At 43.7% G+C, this 23368-nt stretch overlaps 1 protein-coding gene and 2 long non-coding RNA genes across 6 annotated transcripts in view; 2 read left to right on the plus strand and 1 right to left on the minus strand.

Moving 5' to 3' along the window:
- Nucleotides 1-12237, plus strand: part of LOC140895011 (uncharacterized) — a 111580-nt gene extending 99343 nt beyond the window's left edge. For all 4 annotated transcript variants that reach the window (XR_012154033.1, XR_012154028.1, XR_012154029.1 and 1 more), the window contains one exon: nucleotides 12080-12237. This is a non-coding gene — a long non-coding RNA (uncharacterized lncRNA). The remainder of the gene's footprint in view (nucleotides 1-12079) is intronic.
- On the minus strand, nucleotides 4607-12723 carry LOC140895013 (uncharacterized). Its single transcript, XR_012154035.1, has 3 exons — nucleotides 12412-12723; nucleotides 9977-10090; nucleotides 4607-9223 (listed from the first exon to the last, which is right to left on the minus strand). It is a non-coding gene; the product is annotated as an uncharacterized lncRNA (long non-coding RNA).
- Nucleotides 12623-22857, plus strand: MESD (mesoderm development LRP chaperone). Its single transcript, XM_073304090.1, has 3 exons — nucleotides 12623-12963; nucleotides 18296-18528; nucleotides 22464-22857. The coding sequence occupies exons 1-3, from the start codon at nucleotides 12793-12795 to the stop codon at nucleotides 22726-22728; spliced, it is 669 nt and encodes a 222-aa protein (XP_073160191.1). The 5' UTR covers nucleotides 12623-12792; the 3' UTR covers nucleotides 22729-22857.
- Nucleotides 22858-23368: the final 511 nt, after the last annotated feature.

A 23368-nucleotide genomic window follows, 5' to 3' on the forward strand; every position in this document is an offset into this window, starting at 1 on the left:
AGCGCCTTGCTGTGGCCGGCCCCATCCCATTCATCCGCCCGGCTGCTGCCCCGGCGGCGCGCTCTGCACAGCAATGGCTCCAGACGCTGCTGTTTTTAGCATCCCCCCACCCCGCCCGGGTCTTGTCGCTGGTGCATCAGGAGCTTTCCTGGCTAGAAGCAGGTTCACGTGATCCCTAGGGAAGGTGATTAAAAAGGAGGTGGTCGTTCTTAATTTATTAATCAAGCTCACATAAACACAAGAGGGAGGAGATTAAAGGGACTGCAGAACAGCAGGGAAATTCTGCTGCTGCAGAACAGCAAGGAAAGGGGGCTTGCCTCATGAGATCAGCCTGTATGGATTGGCTTATGGTTCCTCCCTGACCTCTTAGGTGAAAGCACATAACATGCAAGACAGTCATATCAGTTGGAGATGGAAAAGACACTATGGTGAAAAAAGACAATTGATAGAAAAAAACATTCCCACGCCCACCCGCAAATTGACCAGTTCACAAAGAGGACTGTGTCAGATGAATATAGCAAAGGCTCTGCCACAGGTACATGTACAGTTCCCTTGCTGCAGATTTCCATGGCGGAGTGATTCATTCTATCTGCAACTACAGTACTGCTACTCTGAGTAGGAAGTTTTTAGTGGGAGTTTGATATGCCCATTAAATTCCCAGCATTATCACAATGTGTTCTGCATTATACAGTGAAATAAAATAGTTTGCGCAAGCATGGTCTAAAGCTTAATAGTATATCAGGTTTGCAATATGGAATGCAATTTGTGAATTAGTAAATTGTAGTAGAAGAATCTGGTTCATAGTTCAGTTAATATTGTAATAATTTATTGAAAACTTTTCATTGGGTTATTTTGTTGTAATGGGTTGGACCCTGTCAAGTCAGTTTAGGATCCAAACGTAGTTTTTATAAAAGGTAGGTGTTGTAAAACCAAATATAAATAGAAAAAATAGACTGTATTTATAATGCCAATTATTACCTTTTTCTGTTTATATCTAAACTTCCCCTGCACTGTTTGCAGTGGCCTTGTGCATTGGCTGAGGCAGGGACAAGTTTGAATCCTATTTTGGTTTGGTGTGAATTAATTTTGCTGTTCTCCTTACATATGTGCACATCACATTTTAAAGATCTGTTTATATTTGTCAGAACTTTTTCATTGGGGAAGGCAGGATCCTGCCTCTGATAACTTTAAGGGTTTTTGGAAGGGCTGTGAGAAAAAAAACCTCTTTTCTCTGGCTGATTTCCCTTCCAGAACTTATCAAGGGCAGTATAATAAGATTCTTGGCATAACATCTCATCCAATACAAGAAAGTTTTGGAGGCAATAGAATTAAGTCTTAAATAAGAATGAAATGAGAATTACTTATTTTAAAGATACAACTGTCATATTTAATGGGACATTTCCATAGAAAATTTACATTTTAATGAAGTGGTGATGAATGATGCAAAATATTTGAAGTCCATAGGTCTGATTCTCAGCTATTACACCATTTTTATGCTAGTGTAATTCTGTTGAAGTGACTGGATTTCCGGCATAAAACTGGTGTCATGCAATGGAGACTCAGGCCCAAAGTGTGATCACAGCTATGTTTTTATATATTTTGCTGCTGCTGTTAACTCAGCAAAGCAAGGGTTAACTGATAATATTAATCTTTTGACTTCTTTCATATCACTTTGACTTTCCTATAAGTCAAACTCCTTGTTATATATGTGTATAATCTATTTTGCAATGTAACAAAGGCTACCAGATACATAAGTCTAACTCAGTACATAGGGCCTGATTGTCATTTAGACTGAAGTCCTTTACATTTATACTGCCAGAGTGGTGTATCCTTGGTTTAGAGGCAAATCAGGCCCATGCTGTAACATCTGCATTCTCGACCCAGCAGTTTTTACCAACTGCCAGTTACTGCTTTTTGAAAAGCTCTATAATGGGTGGCCAAACTTACTGACCTGTCAAGCCACATACAACAATCTTGAGAAGTTTGAGAGTCAGGGCACACCTGCCAGGAGTCGGGGCTTCAGGACCTCAGGAGGCGCTTGCCGGGGCTCGGGGTTTCAGCCCTGTGGGGCTGAAGCCCTGAGACCTCCCCTCCCCGCTGAGCAGCCCCTATCTCACCACGCTGCTGCAAGGCAGAGGTTCTTAGTGCCCTCCCCCGCCCCAGTCTAGTAGGTGGAGAATGGGGGTTGGGGGGCATGCGGGACTACAAGATTCACACTTTAAAAGAGCTGCATGTGGCTTGGGAGCCACAGTTTGGCCACCCCTGCTCTATAAAATTGATTTCAAAATAGTCTGAAGAATAAGAATCAATGGCCAGGTTCTGAATTAGTTTATATTTTCAAATATTTCCAGCCATACTCTTAAAGGAAAACCATATATTTTATGTACCAAGATGGGCACCTATTATTTAAATATGAACTTAGTTAATTGTTGAGGATGGCCAAGTTTGAAGAAGGCTTTGAAAGGTCATCTTGGAAGCTGTTTAGTCTCTGCACTGGCAGAAAGAACTAGTAGATGACCTATTAGGTCTTCTCCATTATATTAAGTCTGCTTTGTGCCATTCCTCCTGGGCCAAAGCAGACAGATCCTTGGGTTGGGTAGAATCTCTGTACCATCTCCTATATCACCTTTCCTCCCAGCTGCCAGCACAAGGGACATGGCTGATCTTTATAATCCCGATGATTCCTAGCTGCTGGAATGTCCCATGGGGCCATTAGAAACCCACACAATTTAAAGCAGACAACCTTTAGGCTTCTCTAAGTTGCCCCAGAAGACTGGACCATTGTTCACTAGCCTCAGGATTGGTGATGAGCAAAAATAGCAAATGTTGCCCTTCAATGTGTTGTTGATACTGTCTCCAAATTACCATCTGTCCTTTACAGTGTATTTTTCCTCCCCAGTGACAGTTGATGTTCTGCTCCTCTGCAATTGAAATGTATGACCATGACCTAATGATCGTGTATGACCATGATCTGATTTGATCTATTGCTAATCATAGAGCTGGGAGTATTTGTTTAGTGTCTCCTCTAATTTCTATACTAGGACATGCATAAATCTCTTGAGGCATCTGCTACTGAGTTCTTCCCATGGATGTGCTGCATCAGTGCCTCTGTAAGCACCATACATTCTGCACCACACGCCAGATAGAGCGCAAGCATTTGTAGACAGAGATTTCGATTGATCTTGCAACAGATTTGTTTGCTCAGATTTTCAGCAGTTGACTGAAAATGCCCTATTGGCCTTTTTGACTCACCTGATCATTTTTATCTGAGAGTGATGTTAGCAGGATGCACACCGTTCTGAACAAAGAAAGTGTTGCCTCAGAGCTGGTGGGGAAACGTGGACACTGTGTTTTGGGTGGGTCCAGAATATGGCAGTTCTTCACCCCTCTATGCACCCTCTCTTCATAGTGACAATGCTGGTTATCATAGCAGTTTTGGGGGACGTCATAATTTGAGTTTAAACAATGTCTTATTTTAAGACAGATTCTCAGTAGGTATTAATAGGATTAGCTCCAGTGACTTAAGTGGGGCTACACCAATTTACACTAGCTAAAGATCTGCTCCTTACATTTTTAGGATCCAGTAGATGTATCTACCTTGTTTAAGATTAAACTTTTAAATGACTCGATAGTGTCTGTATGGGCTCTTTAGAAAGATCTCTGCACCTCTCTTCCAAAGAGAGCCTCTGCAGATCTGCTGGGCTCCACAGCTGCAGCGTTCAAAGAGTAACTCTAGGACATTTTTAATAGTCCGTCTGACAAACTGGTCAACAAAGATGTCATACCTCCTATTTTGTGCTTCCTAGCTTGATTATCAGACATGGAAGTCAGGTGGCAGCGCTTGAGAGATTCCACTGAGCGCGTACAAAGCTCAAACGACTCTCAAGGCTAATAATTGCTTGCATAGCTACACTGGAAGGGATTAAAAATGCTTTTTAATATGGATTAGCAGTGTGTGGGAGGCTGACTCACTTGTGTGAGCTCTTCTCTTTGGCCACTTTCATGCTTCCCTTTCCTTGTGCTTAATACAACAACAAAAATGAAAAGCTTTAACTAGCTGGGTGGAGTTTTGTTTCCTGAGTCTTTCTATCATGTTATAAAGTTAATTTCTCTAGATCACCTTGGACTTCCGTATTGCAGAAACTTGAACTTTTTTATTGCTTTATAGAAATGTGAAAGAAAGATTGATTTTCCAATGTAACAGATTTGGAGATGCTATTTAATAATCTAAGAATATTGAGATATAACAATTTGATAAATTGTTCCCTGGTCAGTGAGGGGAGGGTATTATAAATTGGGTATAGATTATAAAATTTTCCTGAATGAAGGCACTCAGATAGTTTAATAGGGGCCTGTGGGAAGAAGAAATAGGAAGGCAACACAATGGCTCCCCAGATAAGTAACCTCTGACAAAACACTTGAGGTGGCAATTACAAGACAATGGCACTGGGATCCAGATTGAAATTATACAGCTGTTTTGCCAGGCTGGGAAGTAGAGATTAAAATGACATTAAACAGTTAAAAAGCCCTTTTCAGAAGAAGACAGGAGCATGTGTGTGTGTGCGTGAGAGAGAGAGAGAATTCTCAGAAGGACAGGCTAACTGACACAGGGTCTGCAGAGCGGTCTGAAAGAAATTGGATCTTCCTAGATCCAGGAAATGGTAAGCCTTAGGGAAACACAGGCAAGTGTGTAGACTACTTTCTTGTTTTTAAGATCTGTTTTCTTTTACATACTTTGATTCTAAATAAATAATACTTTAAGAAAGCTGTCTGGTCACTGGTTACAACTGTCCTTGCTCCCTGAGCCTGAGGGAACACAATGGCAGGGTCAAAGCCCAAGTCAGATCTGCTGAAGTAATCATGGTTGATACACCAGGGATTGCAACCCAAAGCCTGGTTTGAGAGCAGGAGAATCCCATGATTTCATCCCATGAGATATGATGGCCCAAGTCCTGAGACCTGGATTGGGGGTGCACTCAGAGACACCAGGAGTCAGGGACCCAGTTAAACTGGTAACTGTGACAGTCAGCAAAATACAAATAACATAAATGTTATATCTTTGCACAAGTTTGATTTTTCATATTCTAAAATAATTGGATGTCTTTAGTTTTTAGCATAGTAGCAGTGTTCTTTAAAAAAAAAAAAAGACCTGATTTTTCACATTTTGAGCAACTTTAGTTTCACGCTGTATAATCAAAAGTTCTATTTGTGACATGAGAAAAATACAATTAAAGAAAAATACCAGCACCTTAAACATCAGTTATGTTTGAAATATGTTTAGCTCCTGTTGCTGCACATGACATCTAAGATTACTTTAAACTGAAAGAGATCGGAAGAAAAAAAAACTTTTTCATTTTGTGCTCTTTATGTGACACAACTTTGTGGAAAGTTGTTTTCACTGTTTCCCATATATAGTCAGTTTCCCCCTACTCTTAGTGTGGGTCTTTCACACAGCAACAGAGAAAAGAAAATCATTTAATTAAAAAGAAAATGTAGCTCTAAAACTGCTCTGCCACTCTTTGGAAGGCTGCAGCATACATTTTCTATGCTGGCCCAATCTGAGAGCTCTAATGACCTCCACCTCATGTTTCCATCTTCCCTCCCTATAAGCCATTTCATGAGGCTAGCACCTAGGGGTAGGCAGAGGGCAAAGTGGTTCCTTGTGGCCTCTCTCTTCTTTTTGCACACCCAAACAGGGCCAGACACAATCTAGCATGCTTGTAGACACAGACTGGTTTGAAATTCCAAAGCACTTTATACAGTTGTGAATACCAGATTGGTAAGAATGGTCCAGCATAAATAGGAATCCCAGACCTTCCCTTAAAACCCTTAGGTCTGTTTTTGTTAAGATCAAAGTGTTTGCTACAAAATGTGCAGAGGCCCACCCTTCCTGGATTGCTCTTTTGGTAAATGGGTTGTGTCCTGCAGCTGTACAGCTCTGAAAGGTTTTTGTTTTTTTTAATATATACCATCAGCTTGCTTTAATTAGATGTTTTTCATGTTATCATTGCAGAAATTCCCCAATCCTACAATCTCCCCACTTTGTGTGTGTTCTGTAAGGAGAGCTGCTAATAATTAGAGGTACCTCATTCTGGCACCTTAACTCCTATTTAGTAGTAATTTACTCTGCAAGTAGTCCTACTAAAAATCAATGGGACTCCTTGCAAAGTAAGGTACTACTTACTCTGAGAAAGGGTGCCAGAACTGGGCTGTAAATAACCTAAAACCAAACTGAGACTCTAAAATTAATTTAACTTGGAATGGGAAATTAGACTACAACTGGAGTCCCTAGGGGAGATGCATGAGCCTCATCCAACATTCATTTCCCCTAATTCTTTCCTAACATGATAATCAGAATCTACGTGATCAATATGTAGGTATAATCCGTGAAAATTTGCAGTTGAAATAAAAGCAAATTTTACAATGAGACTAACATTAACATGGATATTCTACAGCATTGCAGAGATGAAAGATAACAATGTCTAGCCCTGCTGGAGCTGATTGAATAATGCAGCACTTGGACAGAATTTATATCTATGGAATTTGTGCCAACTGGTGAAATCAATGTATTCCAGCAACAAAGCTGGCACAGCACTTCCCCCAAAAGCTTGGCTTAGTCAGTCAGGATGCAGTTAATTCATAGTGTCATTATATACATAAAATACATTACTGTGTATGTATGTGTATGGTTAATTGTAAAGATATGGCCAAGTCTAAACTCCAGATCAGTATAGCCCTGAATTTTGGAGAAATCAGTGGCTGAATCAGAGCTTCATGGCTGGCTCAGACTACGAGCTAGATCCCAACCAACCCTAACTTTGAAGAAGTTTGGATTCAGTCCTGAATTTTGCAGCTTGAGCCTATATCTGGGCTCTGGCTAGCTGTGGCAAACAACATATCTGTTCTCTAAACTTAACCAATCTACTTAGTGTGTATTCTCACTTCATGAGTGAAATGGATTCAAGGCTCCTGAAGTGATACTGAGGTCATGGCTAGACTACAAACTTTTGCTGCTGCAAGTTATATGGGCATAAAGCAACCACAGTTAGTTTATTGCTTGTGTGCATGTATACTTGGCTCCCCGTGTTGATGGTGTGCATACTCACCAGGAGCGCTTTTGTTGATGCACCATGGGTAGGTATCCCAGTGTGCAACTCGTCTATGTTCAACACATTGTCTTTTAGGATGTTTTGGCAATTCATGGTGGGGCAGAAACGTGCAGGGGGGACTGGGAGCTAGAGGTTAACTTCCCAGCAAGCATCTTTCTCCATCCCATAATATCATCCATATCCAATCATTTAAAAAAAAAATCTCACACATCCATGTAACCCTGCTTGTTGTCCACCATCTCTGACAGAAGCTCGTGAACATTGCAAACACAGGACGCATGATCCTCCAGCATTGTTATGGAACATAGTGAAAACCAATTCAAGGTTGTTGGTAGCATGTTGGCGTGCCGCTTCTGTCCCTCAGAAACAAGCACTGACTGATGGGGTTGCATTGTAATGCAGGTTTTGGCCGACAAGCAGTAGCTGCAAAACTTTCAGATGTACAACTTACAAGGCCAAGGTTCCTGGATCTCACCCCAGCCCTCCAGTTCAGGGACACCAGAATGAGAGCTGCATTGACAATAGAGAATTGAGTGGTGACTGCACTGTGGAAACTTGTAACTTTGCATTGATTCTGGTCAGTGGGAAAACATTCTGGAAGTGGAAAATCCATTGTGGGGGCCATTAAAAGTCTCTTGTTATGCAGCAGTGTGACTCTTGGCAATGCAGGACATAGTGAATGGAGTTGCAGCAACGTGTTTCCTGAACTGCAGTGGAGCAACAGGCAGCACGTGTATTCCTATTCTGGCACTGGACCAACTTGCCTCAGAGTATGTCAACAAAAAGTGCTACTTTTCTATGATTATGCAAGCATTGGTGTATCACCAGTGATGCTTCAGTGACATCAGTAATGGCTGGTCAGGGAAGGTGCATGATACTTGCATCTTTAAGAACACAGAACTGTTCAGAAAGCTGCAAGCCAGGACTTCCTTTTCCAACCGGTGTATTACCATTGGCAATGTTGAAATAATGGTGATCCTGGTGAACTCAGTCTACCCTTGCTTCCCTGGCTCATAAAGCCATATACTTGCCACGACAGCACCAAAGAAAGATTCAATGACCAGCTCAGCAGGGGCAGAATGACAGTTGAATGTACTTTTGGTAGAATGAAAGGATACTGGCACTGTTTACTCCTAAGACTGGATATCAGTGAAAAAAATATCCCAATGGTTATAGCTACCAGTTGTGTCCTGCACAGTATCTTGTGAAGCAAAGGGGAGAAGGGCGCAGGTGAAGCAGCTATATGCTGAGTTCAAACAGCCTGACACAAGGGCATTAGAAAAGCTCAATGCAAAGCTATAGGGCTCAGGGAGGCTTTGAAGAAGCACTTTAAGAGCCAGTCACAGTAATGTGTTATGGTGGGCTGTGATCTACCTGGCCCTGCAGTTTTGAGGGCTATTAGCAATTGTGTGGCGCTTGGTGTGCATCTATGAATATAACACGGTCAATGCACCTATTCATTTTGTGGTGCTCACTGTACATTTATGATTATTACACTGTCACTGATCCTATGAGTTGTCATACTGTACAATAACCCGTAAATGGTTGCTTTCAGTACCACCAGGCATTCTGCAGCACATGGAACAGAACTTAACAAGGGGAAACATCCATTTTGGGGACACCCCTATAGCAACCATGGCTCTCACCGGTCAACGTGTGTGAAGCTGTGGTTGTCCTAACTGTCTCCCAGTATGGAGTGAGAGGGATGCAACCCCTGATGCCACATGGAATACTGAGGGGGATGTAGGGAGGTGCTAAAATTGAGTTATCCAGGGATTGCAAAGGGGGGGGCGAGCCCATGATTGTTGAACCTGTAGGTCCACAAGAGTCTGCAGCATCTGTGTTTGCTGCTGGAAAAACCCCATTATGTCCTGCCGAATCTCCCTCTCCTTTTCCTGTTGGAACTCCTGGGCCTCTCTCATGTCCACTCTTTCCTTCTCCATATAGTCTGCAATATTCATCCTCCAGGCCCTCTGCTCGTGATCTGATGAAGCACCAGCTTGTAGGATCTTGCTCAACGTGTCATCTCAAGACCTCTTCTTTCTCCTCCTTATCTGGCTCAGGCATTCCAGGAGGTGTGGAGGGGGAACCCCTCAAGGCCACTACAGCAGCAGCTACAGATAAAACACAGAGAGGTATCATTGTCAGTATAGTCACAATGGAAAGTGAAAGTTAAGATTCAGAACTCCCTTCCCTTGGTCCCCTAAAGTTTTAACCATACATGCCTATGGACGCTTTGCATGACACCACTCACAACACCAGCGACGGTAAGTATGGCCCGCCAGGGATAAGGGAAATGAGGAAGGAATTGTTCAGCTGCATAATACTATGAGTATAGGGCAATGGCATTGAATACTGGCACCATTTTCCACCAGCAGTGGTGATTTTAGCTGATATCTCACTTCTGAGGGTAACAAAGGCATGGAGAGCACAGCTGCTGCTGGCATCCCGAAGCCACCCAGACTCATATTCTGCTAGCCTGTTTATTGCAATGGTGCCTTCCGAAGTTATCACTGACTGGCGTGGGAGAGCATCCTACCACAGAGGAAAAAATAAGGCTGCCATCCCTAGGAACCTTTGTGAAAGGATTGCAGAGAACATGAAAGTTTCATCAAGCTCTCTCAGGATTCAAGGGGCATCCTTGTGTACATAAACAAAGTGCTCCACATCTCTCCCCACTCGCCTAAATCTACAGGGAAATAGAAGCAGATAACAACTCTACCTCTCTCTGTTGTACTGCTATCTTTTCTAGTACAAATTAATCAAATGTCGATAGTTGCGTCCTATTAAGTTGGGGACACCATCATTGTAATGGGAACTACTCGTATACACCTAGCTCGAGCTTCCTTCCCCTGCATCAAACTCACCTGTGCTTGACTGCCAGGACTGACTGGACTGTGGTGGAGTCTAAAACAGGTCCTGGCTTGCAGCATAGCTGGACCTCCAGTAGCATGTCCTCCAGCTGCCGCCTCTTCCTCCTTCTAATATTTAGGAAACAGAAAAACAGAGAGTCTTTCTTCAGCCAAAAACCAGGTTCTTTAATCTTCGAGTTCCAAAGGAACATGGTATACGCAACACATTTTGCACATGGGAAATAATTTGAGAGTTAAAAATATAGATACCAATTTAAATCAAGTAAAAAGAAAAACCCAATTTGGGATTCTTAAGGGATAAATTTAAGAACATCCTGACTTCTCTCAAAGGTCCACTTCCTGACCAGCCCACAGTAGATAATTTTGTTTTACATTAACAAGAGGGCGTAGATTTACAGTCCTAGTAACTTTCTACCATAGCTTTACACTAACTGTAAAGATAACCTGTTGCACACGTTGTCTGGTACGACTGCATCTGAACAGCTCTCTAAGCCATTGGATAGACCACTGAATCTTCAGTTGGGGAGATGGAATGCCTTACTTTTTGCTGTGATCTGCAGAGAAAATGCATAGGCAACTTGACTGTAAGTGAAAGTTTTTAAAAAGCCTTTTCAAGTAATGTGAATGTTTTTAGATTTTAAAGTGTGCCTAATTTTTAAAGGTGCTCTTTGTAAATCCATGTGATTTGCTGAACATAACCAATTCACTAAATAAAAAAACTTATCCCTGAGTAAAAATAAATGAAGTTAGAAGTTAATCAATTATTTACATGCACATCAATCTTCTATGGTATATATTTAGGATTGCATTATTCTTGTTTTCCATGAGTATCACTGGGGTAGGAAGAACCATAAAGCTCAGAAACATTCCCTTGCTAAGGCCCTGATCCTGCAAATGGCTCCATGCAAGCCATGATTGATTTGAGTGGGGTTCTGCCCACACGGAGCCAGTTGTAAGATCCCAGCCTTGTATAAGAAACATTCCTTTCCCTGAAATGTAGAATACAACATACAAAAGTTTTAGTACATTTAGAAGGAATGCATAATATTGTGCACTATAGGATATTCAGAAGTACCTACTCACCTGACTCATACAAATAGTTATATTTAGGTAAAGTGAGAGTAAGGCAAGCAGAACTTGTATGTGGAATAGGAGCAACAGAAGACAAAGTAAAGAGGGTTTTTTTGGTTTTAAGAGAAAGAATGTGTTAGTAGAGACAATATTTCAAATTAGAAACTTAGTGGACTGTATTTTTTATTTACATACACCAAAAACAGAGACAGAGATCCAGCTTTCTAAACTTTGAATATTTAGTCTGTAAATGTGAATGTTTTCAGTAAATGTAAACATCTTCCAGCAATAAGAATGTTACCAGAATCATCTTTAATAAAAGCAACATTAACTATGGCAACCTGATATACCAGACCAGATATTAGATACAGTGCCAAATCCTTGAACAAATATGTAAATTAATAATTTGTGGAACAGCTTTGTGAAATGGCAGCTAATTAAAACACTGCTTTGGTTACTGTTCATTTAACAAACTACAGGAATAGGCTTATGGTTTAACAGCTTCCTGTTTCTTCTGCACATTTGTAGTAAAAACGTAAGAAAATGATCACATATTATATGGTTTTTACAGCCCTAGCTGAGCACACCTTGGCAGACCAAGGCAGCTGTACCAGACCCAAGCCTTGGATCCCATGGGTTCTTAGATTTGCTGGCTCTGGAATAGAGGCCAGTCACTTCCTTAAACTCTGGACTTCTGGGCATACACTCAGACACATCCTCTATCCAGCTGCCCTTCCTGTCATATGGACTCCAGTCCACCTGCCAAGGTCCTGAAAGCAGTGCTGGCCCTCTCCAAGCTGCCTTAGAAGCTATGGCCCCTCCATCGATTACTGTTTCAACCTGCAGAGACTACATGTCAGTTAAAGCAAGTCTTCTGCTATAAATGCATGAGATCTCTGGGACGAGTTCCAGAAGCTCTCCAACATTGGGAGCCAATCCTTACAGCACAGACTAAACACATCTGCAGTATTGCTAACTCTCATGCTTTTGTCCTGAGTCTCATGATAATTATTGTTTTCTTTAAAGCTCCAGCTCCTGGAGTCAAGTGGATATGTGATGATGTCAGCCTTGGCTCTTAAGGAAACAGTACATTTCTCGCCCTTGTGGCTGTGGAGAAAGCTTTCAAATGTGACACCCCCCCCCCGTGCGTCTAAAAGGCTCAAAAAGCAGATAGCAAATAAAAACACTACAGCTATTATTTTTACATAGTCTCATGATTTTAAAGCCAATCTCAAGCTTGACTCATGATTTTTGAACATTTGGGGCAGCCGTTCACCCTACTGAAGGGAAGGAGAGCGGTGAGCAACCTCTCAAAGACGTTAAACGTTTACATCACTTTTTGAACGGTCTTTTCAAACCTTGGGTGTCTTACAGCGACCGGGCCAAATTCCGCCCTGGGTTACGCCCAGGCAGTCCCTCGGCCTCCAGGAGCGCTTGAGCTGGGCCTACGCGTGCAGAGGCTGGCCCCCAGTGTCACGCCCGGCTGGGAATGGAGGCGTGACCCCTTCCTGATAAGGGCGGGCGGGCGGCCCTCCTGCCTCGGGTTTCCCATCCCTGACCATCGGCCAGCCGCTGCTCCAGCTCCCTCGGGCTTCCACGCAGGCCGGGGGCAGCTGCTGCCCCACCGCCATCTCCGGCCGCCGCCTCCCGCTCCAGGATCTCAGGCCGGGCCCCTGTTGCCCCCGCCCCCGGAGGCGGGACGCGGAGGAGGCACCTCCTCCCCGCGGAGCGCGGAGAAGATGGCGGCGGCCGCGAGCTGGGCCCGCCTGGGCCTGGTGGTGCTGTTGTTGGTCGCGGCCGCCGGGGCCGGCGAGCCGGAGGGGAAGCGGCGGGCCCAGCCCGCCAAGAAGAAGAAGGACATTCGGGATTATAACGATGCGGACATGGCGCGGCTGCTGGAGCAGTGGGAGGTACGGGCTGGGCCGGGGACCCGCGGCGCCCCGCTCAGGCCACATGGTGCCCCCGTCACTGAGCTCCCCTCAGTCCCTCACCGCTCCCCCTGTGTCCACGTCCCCGCTCAGCTTCCCCGCCCCCCACCGCTTAGCACCAACTGACGTGTGTCCCCGCTGGCCCCTCGGCCGCCTCCGGCCTCTCGGATCCTCCCCCCGCCATCGCTGTTCGCTGCCCGCCCGCGCCCCGGGGCGCCGCGCAGCTCGGGCGCGACCGATGGGAGGGCGCTGTCCTGCCCCAACGGGCGGCGGCGCCCTTCCCGCAAAGCCGCTGTTGGAGCCGGTGTCCGCCTGGGCGGGGAGCGCGATGGCCAGTTCCCGCCGCTGGGCGGGGGAGAACGGGCCGGGGTTCCCCTGGCAAGCGGGGGGGGGGCGAACTGTGCTAGTGGCGTCGGGGTTCCCCTGCCGATCAAGGGGTTCGGCCCCGCTGTGACATGTTCCACCTCCATCAGGTAGTTGCGTTAAAAGGGTGGAGGGGGGGTATTGATGGAATAGGTAGGACCCTAGTCACCCTTGACCCCCCTTCCCTCATCTTCCTGAAACCCCCAGTTACAGTTTGGGCTGAGTACAAGTAACCCTGGGAGTGAGCAGTTTGAGCCCTGTCCACTTCACTATGGCCGGTACTTGATTCCCTCCCCGCTTGAGAGCTCTGCTGTGGTCAAGCTAGTGAGCAAGTAGATTGTTATTTTGTGAGATTGAATGAACAGATAAATGACTTCTGCTAGGTAGTTGTGGTTAAGAGCACAAATTAAGGTACCACATATCACTCAGTTCAACTAATTGTTGCCCACTTTGTTCTCCACTGTCTCTTCCCAACTAGACTGACTTTCAAACTGGTTCCTATTTGAGGCCCCAATCTTGCAGACATGTACAACTCATACATGTTAATAACTTTATTTATTAAACAGTAATAAGTCACCGGGACCAGAAGATATTCACTCAAGAGTTCTGAAGGAACTCAAATATGAAATTGCAGAACTACTAAGTGTGGTATGTAACCTATTGCTTAAATTAGCCTGTTACATTAGCTATCCATCAGTCAGCTGGTAAAAGCCAGTTTTTTTAAAAAAGGCTTCTGAGGTGTTCCTGGCAATTACAGGCTGGTAAGCCTAACTTCAGTACCAGGCAAATTGATTGAAATTATACTAAAGGATAGAATTATCAGACACACAGATGAACACAGTTAGTTGGGGAAGAGTCACTCTGAGAGGATCCAGTGGATATAGTGTACTTGGACTTTCAGAAAGTCTTTGACAAGGTCCCTCACCAAGGGCTCTTAAGCAAACTAAGCCGTTATGGGCTAAGAGGGATGGATCAGTAACTGGCTAAAAGGAAACAATGGGAAGGAGTATATGGTGATTTTTCACAATGGAGAGAGGTGAATAGCAGTGTCTTCCAAGGATCTGTTCTGGGGCTATTGCTGTTCAAACATATTCATACGAGATCTGGAAAATGGGGTAAACAGTGAGGTGGCAAAGTTTGGGGATGATACAAAATTACTCAAAACAGATTACTTAGGGTTAGGGTTAAGACCAAAGCTGACTGCAGCTCTTACAAAACTTGGTGGTTTGGGCAACAAAACGGTAGATAAAATTCAATGCTGTTAAATGCAAAGTAATGCACGCTAGAAAACATAATCCCAGCTATACATACAAAATGATGACTGCCAGATAATGGGATGGATCACTTAGTAATTGCCAGTTCTGTTCATTCCCTCTGAAGAATCTGACATCGGCCACTATAGGAAGAAAGGATACTGGGCTAGATGGATCATTGGCCATACTAGGTCAGATGGTTCTTATGTTCTGTTAACTTTCCTTTATTGCCTGTTCCCTGTCTCTCCATGGACCCTTCTGTTGCTACACACTCTTCTATTTCTTTCCTCCCCATCTGCTGTCTTTTCTATTTGCCTCTCCCAAATGCCACAGAGCCTTCTGATTCCATTCCTTCCCCTATGGTTCTTATCCAGAATGTTTTGTTCAGTTTTTGAAAACAGCAGAGGTGAAAATATATCACTTTTGTCTGTACCCAGTTACACAGGGTTCCAAGTCAAAGTGTGGGAACTGGTTTTTGCATGTGCCTTTCACGCAGGAGATTTTTGCAGAGAAGAGAAAAGCCACCTGATTCTGCTGAATTGAGTATTTTTGTTGAACAGCTTCTGGACTTCTCGTTCTATGAACTGGCACTAAGGCTTTGTCTACAGGAAAAAAGCGCTGCATTAGAAATTATGTAACCTAATATGTTTTAACTAAAATGATGTTAAAACATGATTTAACCCTTGGTTTAAAATGATGGTAATCATGACTAGCTAATATATTTCCTTGTGAACAGCCTTATTTTTTTAGTGTTTCCTATCTCTATGGTAACCAACAGCAAGGATTGGAAAGTGGGAGTCACACCCTGCCTTCCCAGGGGGCTGCCAAAAGAGCACACAGGCCTTGCGAGGCTGAAGAGTTTGTAAGAGGGCTATATGTGCACTCTCCTCCTCCTCTTCATGTCCCCCTGCCTTTGTCACCCCCTCCCCCAACCTTCTGGGTGTCGGAAGGGAAATTTGAAGTAGTTGTAAATGTGTGGGATGAGGAAACTGGAAGTGGCAGATAAAGGGCAGGGAAGAAAAGGAGCGTTATAACAGAGAATGTGATTGATAAAAATGAGACCATATGGAAGAATGGTTGTGGTGTTAGCTGAGCCAGGATTTGAATTTTAATACTCCCTGACTCCTCCTAACTTACTGGATGGCTTTGGACAAGTTATTTTACGGCCCTCCCACCCCCAGCTTTCCCACTTGTATAATGAGAATATTTGCCGGTCTCACCGGGATGTTGAGGATTAATTCCTGATTATTAAATAAAGTTTGCATTCATCCTAAAATAATCTACCATATATCTTTTTATATACACAGGGCATAATCTTCAACTGTTCTGAACTCATTCTTGACACAGATGAGGAAGGCAAATTTACCACTAAGCCCCCTTTATGCCTGTCTCAAACCTGCGAGCACATGGGACTGAACCAGACATGTAACAGTTAAAGGAGTTTAAGGGTTTTTAATTTATGCTTTTAATGGCTCCAGGGGGAGTTAAAGAGGGCAGTGATTGGCCAGCACGCATTGTGCTCAGGCCTTTCCCATTATACTAGGGGGGGGCAAGTAGCATAGAGCACACTACATCTTCTTTATGCCACCCAAGGGTTCCAAAATGTCAGGGTAGTCTCTAACAGCCCCTCCACGGTTGCTTTCCTTCTACTTTGTATAGCCTGAAGAGCGTAAGAGAGCTAGAAGTGGAGCCAAAATCTGCGGCAGAATTCTTTCCATGGCTAAAACCTGTATTCTTTAAAACCATTTATTCTTGCGCTAATTTTAAACTTCGGCATTCCCCAGACTTGGCTCAGAGCTAAATTCATAAATCATCGTAGTTTCTTTGGCCAATTCTGTAATAGAAATATATACAATACAGTATGTGGAAATCAATAATAGAGAGGGTTCATTTTAGGAAGGGGTATGTGAGGAGAAAACAGATAAAGAAGAAATGTATGTGTATCATTTAATCCATTTAGTACTTTCTTTGTGAAACTTCATGTTCATACTTGCCTGGCAGACGTACGTATTCATTTTAAACTTGAAAATCACTTATTTGTCTTGCTTTCAGTTAGTAGTTTTGGACTTCACAATATGTATCTCTTATAAAGCTTTCTGAGAGGTCTTCAAGTGCTGAAGTGCCATGTGGAGAAGCTGTCAATCACTCCTTTTGATGGAAGGTTACACTTACTCAAACCAAAGCAATACTACTTTGAGAAAATGAATAAATGTTCACAGCCATTCAGCTAATGGATATTAACAGGCATGTGTTAGCCAGTTTGTGTAATGTATAAGGGTTAGCTGAAACTTTGTATTCCTAGCTCCCCTTTTCACAAGTACAAAATAAGCTACATTTGTGGGGCTTAAGCTAATTTTAAAATTGTACTGAGAATTGCTTTTCTGTTTCCTAAAAATTATTTCTCAGTAATATGCTTTATGCTTTCACAATACTTTACAAACATGGCTTTTCTCAGCATCCCCCAAAAGTGCTATTCCCAATTTGCAGGAATGGGGACTAAGACAGAGAGAATAAAGATGGGATTTTCAGAAGTGTGGTTTTTTGTTTTTTCCCATGGGGTTTGTGGTATTAAATCACTTAGTTGCTTGTGAAAAATCCACCATAAATGATTTACTCAAGGCCACACAATAAATCAGTAGCAGAGCTGGGAACACAGTTAGAATTTCTGAGCTCAATTCATTAGGCAACTATTCTCTCCTCCCTCCTGCCATGCTTTGTATACACAACTCACAAAAGTTCAATCAAAACTAGTTTGCAAGCACTGAAGAAGGAAAAGCTTAAATACCTATTTAAGAAGTGACACTCTAATTCCCCAAAATAAAAGACTGGAGAACAACATTGTGATAGAGATTCAATTTAAAAACTTAGGTCAATCAGTATAAAAGCAAACTCCACTTGTTCCAGACAGGAAGACAGCTGCACTCATTCATCCAAACCAGCCTCTTTAAAGGGGAAGATACATTGCATTGTCTTTTCCTGTCTCCATCTTGTGGTCAGAGGATAATACCTGATACATAAGATGGTATAGGGCATGGTGTAGAAATGAAGGTAAATGTACAGGAGACCTAAATTAAAAAAAAAAAAAAAAAAAGCTACTAACGCTTAAGAGGGTGGGTGGGTGGGTGTGTACATGTACATTGCAACACTGCCTTTGTTTGTTCCACAAAGTATACAAGATGCATTGAAGTGTTTATTGCTTCTTTGTGTCTTGCATAAATGAGTATATAGAGCATGTGGATGACGTAACTGTCTTGGTACCAATTAAATTACATTTCTTATGTAGTATGCAATGAATGAGTCAAATTTTGTTTGTAGTTTTTTACCCTTGTATCCCTATTGAAGTCAGTGGGACTTCAGGGGTGTGAATAAGGGCAGAATTCTTCCCTAAGCATGTGGCATATATAAGGTGATGGGGAGGGAAGGGAAGGATTCACAGAAGGTCAGTAAATACAACTTAAGAGTTGGAGCAGTCTCCCAGTAAAGAGTTCAGGAGATGCAATTTGCTATATTTGTCTTTATTTTGGAATCCTCATCATTAAATCAATCCCAACGTTCTCTTTATCACAAGCAGCCTCTAATAATTCTCTAAGCTAAACAGTGACAAATATCAAAAGAATAGTTTTGCAATAGGTTGGAGTTTATATCGAGGTGGCATCTTAAGTTTAATGTGTAATTAAAATCTGTTTGTTTCAAAACAGAAAGATGATGACATAGAAGAGGGAGATCTTCCTGAACACAAAAGGCCATCAGCACCAATAGACTTCTCCGAAATTGATCCAAGCAAGCCTGAAAGTATCCTGAAAATGACCAAAAAAGGGAAGACTCTTATGATGTTTGTCACAGTGTCAGGAAATCCCACTGAAAAGGAGACTGAGGAAATTACCAGCCTGTGGCAGGGCAGTCTCTTCAATGCAAACTATGATGTACAAAGGTAAACAATTGTCTTCAAAGTTCTGTATTGCTTTGACAGGACCCTGATGTTTCTTTCTCAGGGTGTTCTTCAAAGCTGTTCTGTTTCTCTCAGTCCCTTTGCTCTCCTAAATCACTGTTTATACCTTTTTAACCTTCCTTCAAGCCTCCTTGGTAGTAATGTGGTCGGTTATACAAAGCTTTTTAAGACTTAGGGTATGTGTAGACCAGGGATTGGCAACGTTTGTCCTGCGTTACCCTGGCGGGCCGGGCTGGTTTGTTTACTTGCCGCATCTGCAGGTTTGGCCGATCACAGCTCCCACTGGCTGCGGTTCGCCGCTGCAGGCCAGTGGGAGCTGTGGGAAATCACGGCCAGCACATCCCTCAGCCTGCGCTGCTTCCCACAGCCCCCATTGGCCTGACACGGTGAACCGTGACCAATGGGCGCTGCGATCAGCTGAACCTGCGGACGCAGCAGGAAAACCGACCCGGCCTGCCGGGGGGCTTACCCTGCCGGGCCGCGGGCCAAACGTTGCCGATCCCTGCTCTAGACTATAAACATGAGTCAACCTTTATGAGGTCGACTTACAGCCACCGAAGTAATCTCTGTGGTGGTGCATGTCCACACTACCCTCTTTGGGTCAGTGGTGTGCATCCTCACCAGCAGCGCTTCCACCAACCTAAGAGGGGCAGTGTGGGGACCTGAGAACCCAGTCTCTCAGCTCCGCTGGTAGCTTCCTGCCAGTAGTGCCAGGAGCAGGCAGGGAGCCACCTGGGCTTCTTGCCCTGGCTCTCAGCCGGGGGCAGGGTCCAGCCGCCCAGCTCTGCAGGGAGCAGGGGGTTTCTTTTGCCTGCTGTGAAATTGACAAGACAGCCAGTGTAAGGGACGCAGCGTTTACACAGACACTGTGTTGCCCTAACTATACCAACTAACCCTTACACCTCTCATGGAGGTAGAGTTATTATATTGGCGTGGTAGGGCACTTTCATCAGTGGGAGGAAGGCTGTAATGTAGACGTTGACATAATTAGGTTGACATAAGCTGCCATATGTCGACCTAACTGTATAGTGTAGACCAGCCCTTAGTCATAAAAAGAAAAGGAGTACTTGTGGCACCTTAGAGACTAACCAATTTATTTGAGCATGAGCTTTCGTGAGCTACAGCTCACTTCATCAGATGTTTACCGTGGAAACTGCAGCAGACTTTATATACACACAGAAATCATGAAACAATACCTCCTCCCACCCCACTGTCCTGCTGGTAATAGCTTATCTAAAGTGATCAACAGGTGGGCCATTTCCAGCACAAATCCAGGTTTTCTCACCCTCCACCCCCCCCACACAAATTCACTCTCCTGCTGGTGCTAGCCCATCCAAAGTGACAACTCTTAACATAATCAAGTCGGGCTATTTCCTGCATAGATCAAGGTTTTCTCACATCCCCCCCGCCCCCATACACACACAAACTCACTCTCCTGCTGGTAATAGCTCATCTAAACTGACCATTCTCCAGGTTTAAATCCAAGTTAAACCAGAGCATCGGGGAGGGGGGGTAGGAAAAAACAAGAGGAAACAGGCTACCTTGCATAATGACTTAGCCACTCCCAGTCTCTATTTAAGCCTAAATTAATAGTATCCAATTTGCAAATGAATTCCAATTCAGCAGTTTCTCGCTGGAGTCTGGATTTGAAGTTTTTTTGTTTTAAGATAGCGACCTTCATGTCTGTGATTGCGTGACCAGAGAGATTGAAGTGTTCTCCGACTGGTTTATGAATGTTATAATTCTTGACATCTGATTTGTGTCCATTTATTCTTTTACGTAGAGACTGTCCAGTTTGACCAATGTACATGGCAGAGGGGCATTGCTGGCACATGATGGCATAGATCACATTGGTGGATGTGCAGGTGAACGAGCCTCTGATAGTGTGGCTGATGTTATTAGGCCCTGTGATGGTGTCCCCTGAATAGATATGTGGGCACAATTGGCAACGGGCTTTGTTGCAAGGATAAGTTCCTGGGTTAGTGGTTCTGTTGTGTATGTGGTTGTTGGTGAGTATTTGCTTCAGGTTGCGGGGCTGTCTGTAGGCAAGGACTGGCCTGTCTCCCAAGACTTGTGAGAGTGTTGGGTCATCCTTTAGGATAGGTTGTAGATCCTTAATAATGCGTTGGAGGGGTTTTAGTTGGGGGCTGAAGGTGACGGCTAGTGGCGTTCTGTTATTTTCTTTGTTAGGCCTGTCCTGTAGTAGGTAACTTCTGGGAACTCTTCTGGCTCTATCAATCTGTTTCTTTACTTCTGCAGGTGGGTATTGTAGTTGTAAGAAAGCTTGACAGAGATCTTGTAGGTGTTTGTCTCTGTCTGAGGGGTTGGAGCAAATGCGGTTAGTCATAGTGTCTGTATGGCCTAGCCTTTCTCTAACTCAATCCAGCTATATGTCTTTTTAATTGTAATTGTTTATGTGCTTGATGGGAAAGCATTGCACCTGGAAGTCTGTGTCACCACTAAGCTTTTAATTCCTTTTACTAAAAATAAACGTTCAGAGATCTTTTTGAAATAGAAGGATGATAGATTGTCTGTGCTGATGAGGAGGCAGACAAAGTTCTGTTGTTATATTGATCTTACAACCAGTAATGGAATACTGTTTATTTCTTTTTATGTGAAAGAATTTAATGCATGTTGGCAGTTTATTTATGAGCTACTTAATGGAATTTTGTAATATTTTTCATATATTCTTAAGTATTCATCAACCACATTTTTGAAACATAGGCAAATGTGTCTTTCTGTGGTTTCCTTGAAGGCACCAAGTCTCAATACAGCCACAAACATTAGATAATTTAATGTCCTGGTTCTTACTTAGTTTTTGAGCTTATATTCTTCACTTTCCTCTTTGCTTTGTTTTATACATATTAATGAGTATTTATTATAAGTAAGGCTATGTTTTAGTCACAGATATTTTTAGTAAAAGTCACGGGCAGTAAACAAAAATTCATGGCCCGTGACCAGTCTCTGACTTTTACTAAAAATACCCATGACTAAAACTCGCGGGGGTGCATTTGCCTACCTGCCTCCACGCCTCTCCCCACCTCCCTCCCAGCATCAGTGGCAGCAGACTCAGTTTGGATGTGGGAGGGGGCAGGGGGTTGGGGCCCAGGACGGGGTGAGCCGGGCTCTGGGCGGTGCTTACCTGGGGGGCTCCCTGGAGGCGGCGACACCACCTCCTCTCCCCCCCCCCCCCCCCCCCCCCCCCCCCGCTCAGCTGTGTCTTAAGCAGGGGGGCCAGGAAGCTCTGTCTGCTGCCTCAGCCTGCAGGCACTGGCCTCGAAGATCCCATTGGCCATGGTTCCCTGCTAATGAGAGCTGCAAAGCCAGCGCTCTGAGCAGAGGCAGCCCGCAAAGCTGCCTGGCCATGCCTCCACCTAGCAGCTGAGCAAAGGGGATGTCACCACTTCTGGGGAGCCCCCAGGTAAGCGCTGCCCAGAATCTGCCTCACCCCATCCCATGCCCCAACCTCCTGCCCCATCCCACACCCAAACTCTGCTGCTGGGCACATGGTGGCCAGACTGCACCAGCAGCGGTTGATGCGACTGGCACAGGAGCTTCCTGAGCCGCCCCTGAGCCAGGCACACTGGCCGCTGCAGAAGTCATGGAGGTCATGGAAAGTCACAGAATCCGTGACCTCTGTGACAAACTCGCAGGCTTAATTATAAGATATCAACACTTTTATGTGTAGCTAATAGCCGTAGCTGTATAACAGCAAATTTCTTGGAGAGACTAATAAGAAATTGTACTTGCTGCCATGGTGTGTATTTAGGTTGAGCACTATCTGCTTTTTTTTAAAAAAGCAGATGTACCACTTAATGCTACTAAGTGCACCCTACTCTCGGAATTGCTCTAAATGAAACATCATGTTTTTAGCACTTCAAAGACCTAATGCTAATTGACAGTATTTTTTCATCTAGGTTTATTGTTGGCTCAAATCGTGCCATCTATATGCTACGTGATGGGAGCTATGCGTGGGAGATCAAAGACTTTCTGGTAAATCAGGAGAGGTGTGCAGATGTAACTCTAGAAGGTCAAGTGTATCCTGGGAAAGGAGCAGAAGAAAGTGAAAAAGTAAAAAATAAAACCAAACCAGAGAAAACTAACAAGAAAAAAAATGCAGACAAGAAATCAAAACCCCTCAAAGAAGACAACCGAGCTACCAAACAAAGAGAAGATCTATGACACATAAATTAAGCATACTGAATATAGTAAATAGAAAATCAACACTTCTATGCTGTTCACAGAGGAAACTAACTGTCTCTAAGTTTTGCAGCCTTACCTGTACAATTTCTGGCTCTTTAGGGGGGCAGGGGTGGGAATAAGAAGAGGAAGGATTACTGGGTTTAAGAGACTGTATGTATAAATGCACCAATTTACTTATTAATGTTGGGCATTTACTTAGTAACAGCAAAGTTAACGTTTACTGTCTTGGGATTGCCTACTTTAGATTGCAACATTTTTATGTTTTACTCAGTTGGTTTAAGGTTATAATAGGTACCAATGCATCCAATTTTATGGACTTTGCTCATATAATGAGAAAGGAAAAAGACTTGCGATCCTTACAGTGCACCAAAGTTCATATTTAGTAGTAGTTGGCCATTGTGGCTAGGTAAGTCAGTTATGTCAATGATTCACTGCTAGGTAGTAGACTGAACTGGCACACTATGTTCCTGGCAACCATTATACAGACTCTGCTCAGTGAGTAATATTTGCTATGATTTTAATGAATTGTACTCTGATTTCAGGCAGAGTATACCCTCAAAGTACCCCAGCTGGCATTGAAACAGGTGCCTGGATGCATAATATATAATTGTTTTGTTTG

The sequence above is a fragment of the Lepidochelys kempii genome, chromosome 10 (assembly GCF_965140265.1).
Source record: "Lepidochelys kempii isolate rLepKem1 chromosome 10, rLepKem1.hap2, whole genome shotgun sequence".
In the NCBI taxonomy this organism is placed as follows: domain Eukaryota; kingdom Metazoa; phylum Chordata; order Testudines; family Cheloniidae; genus Lepidochelys; species Lepidochelys kempii.

Coding starts and splice junctions, on each gene's coding strand:
- MESD (XM_073304090.1), top strand. CDS start 12,793: ATGGCGGCGGCCGCGAGCTGGGCCCGCCTGGGCCTGGTGGTGCTGTTG. Junction 12,964..18,295: donor GGCTGCTGGAGCAGTGGGAG/GTACGGGCTGGG, acceptor GTTTCAAAACAG/AAAGATGATGACATAGAAGA. Junction 18,529..22,463: donor GCAAACTATGATGTACAAAG/GTAAACAATTGT, acceptor TTTTTCATCTAG/GTTTATTGTTGGCTCAAATC.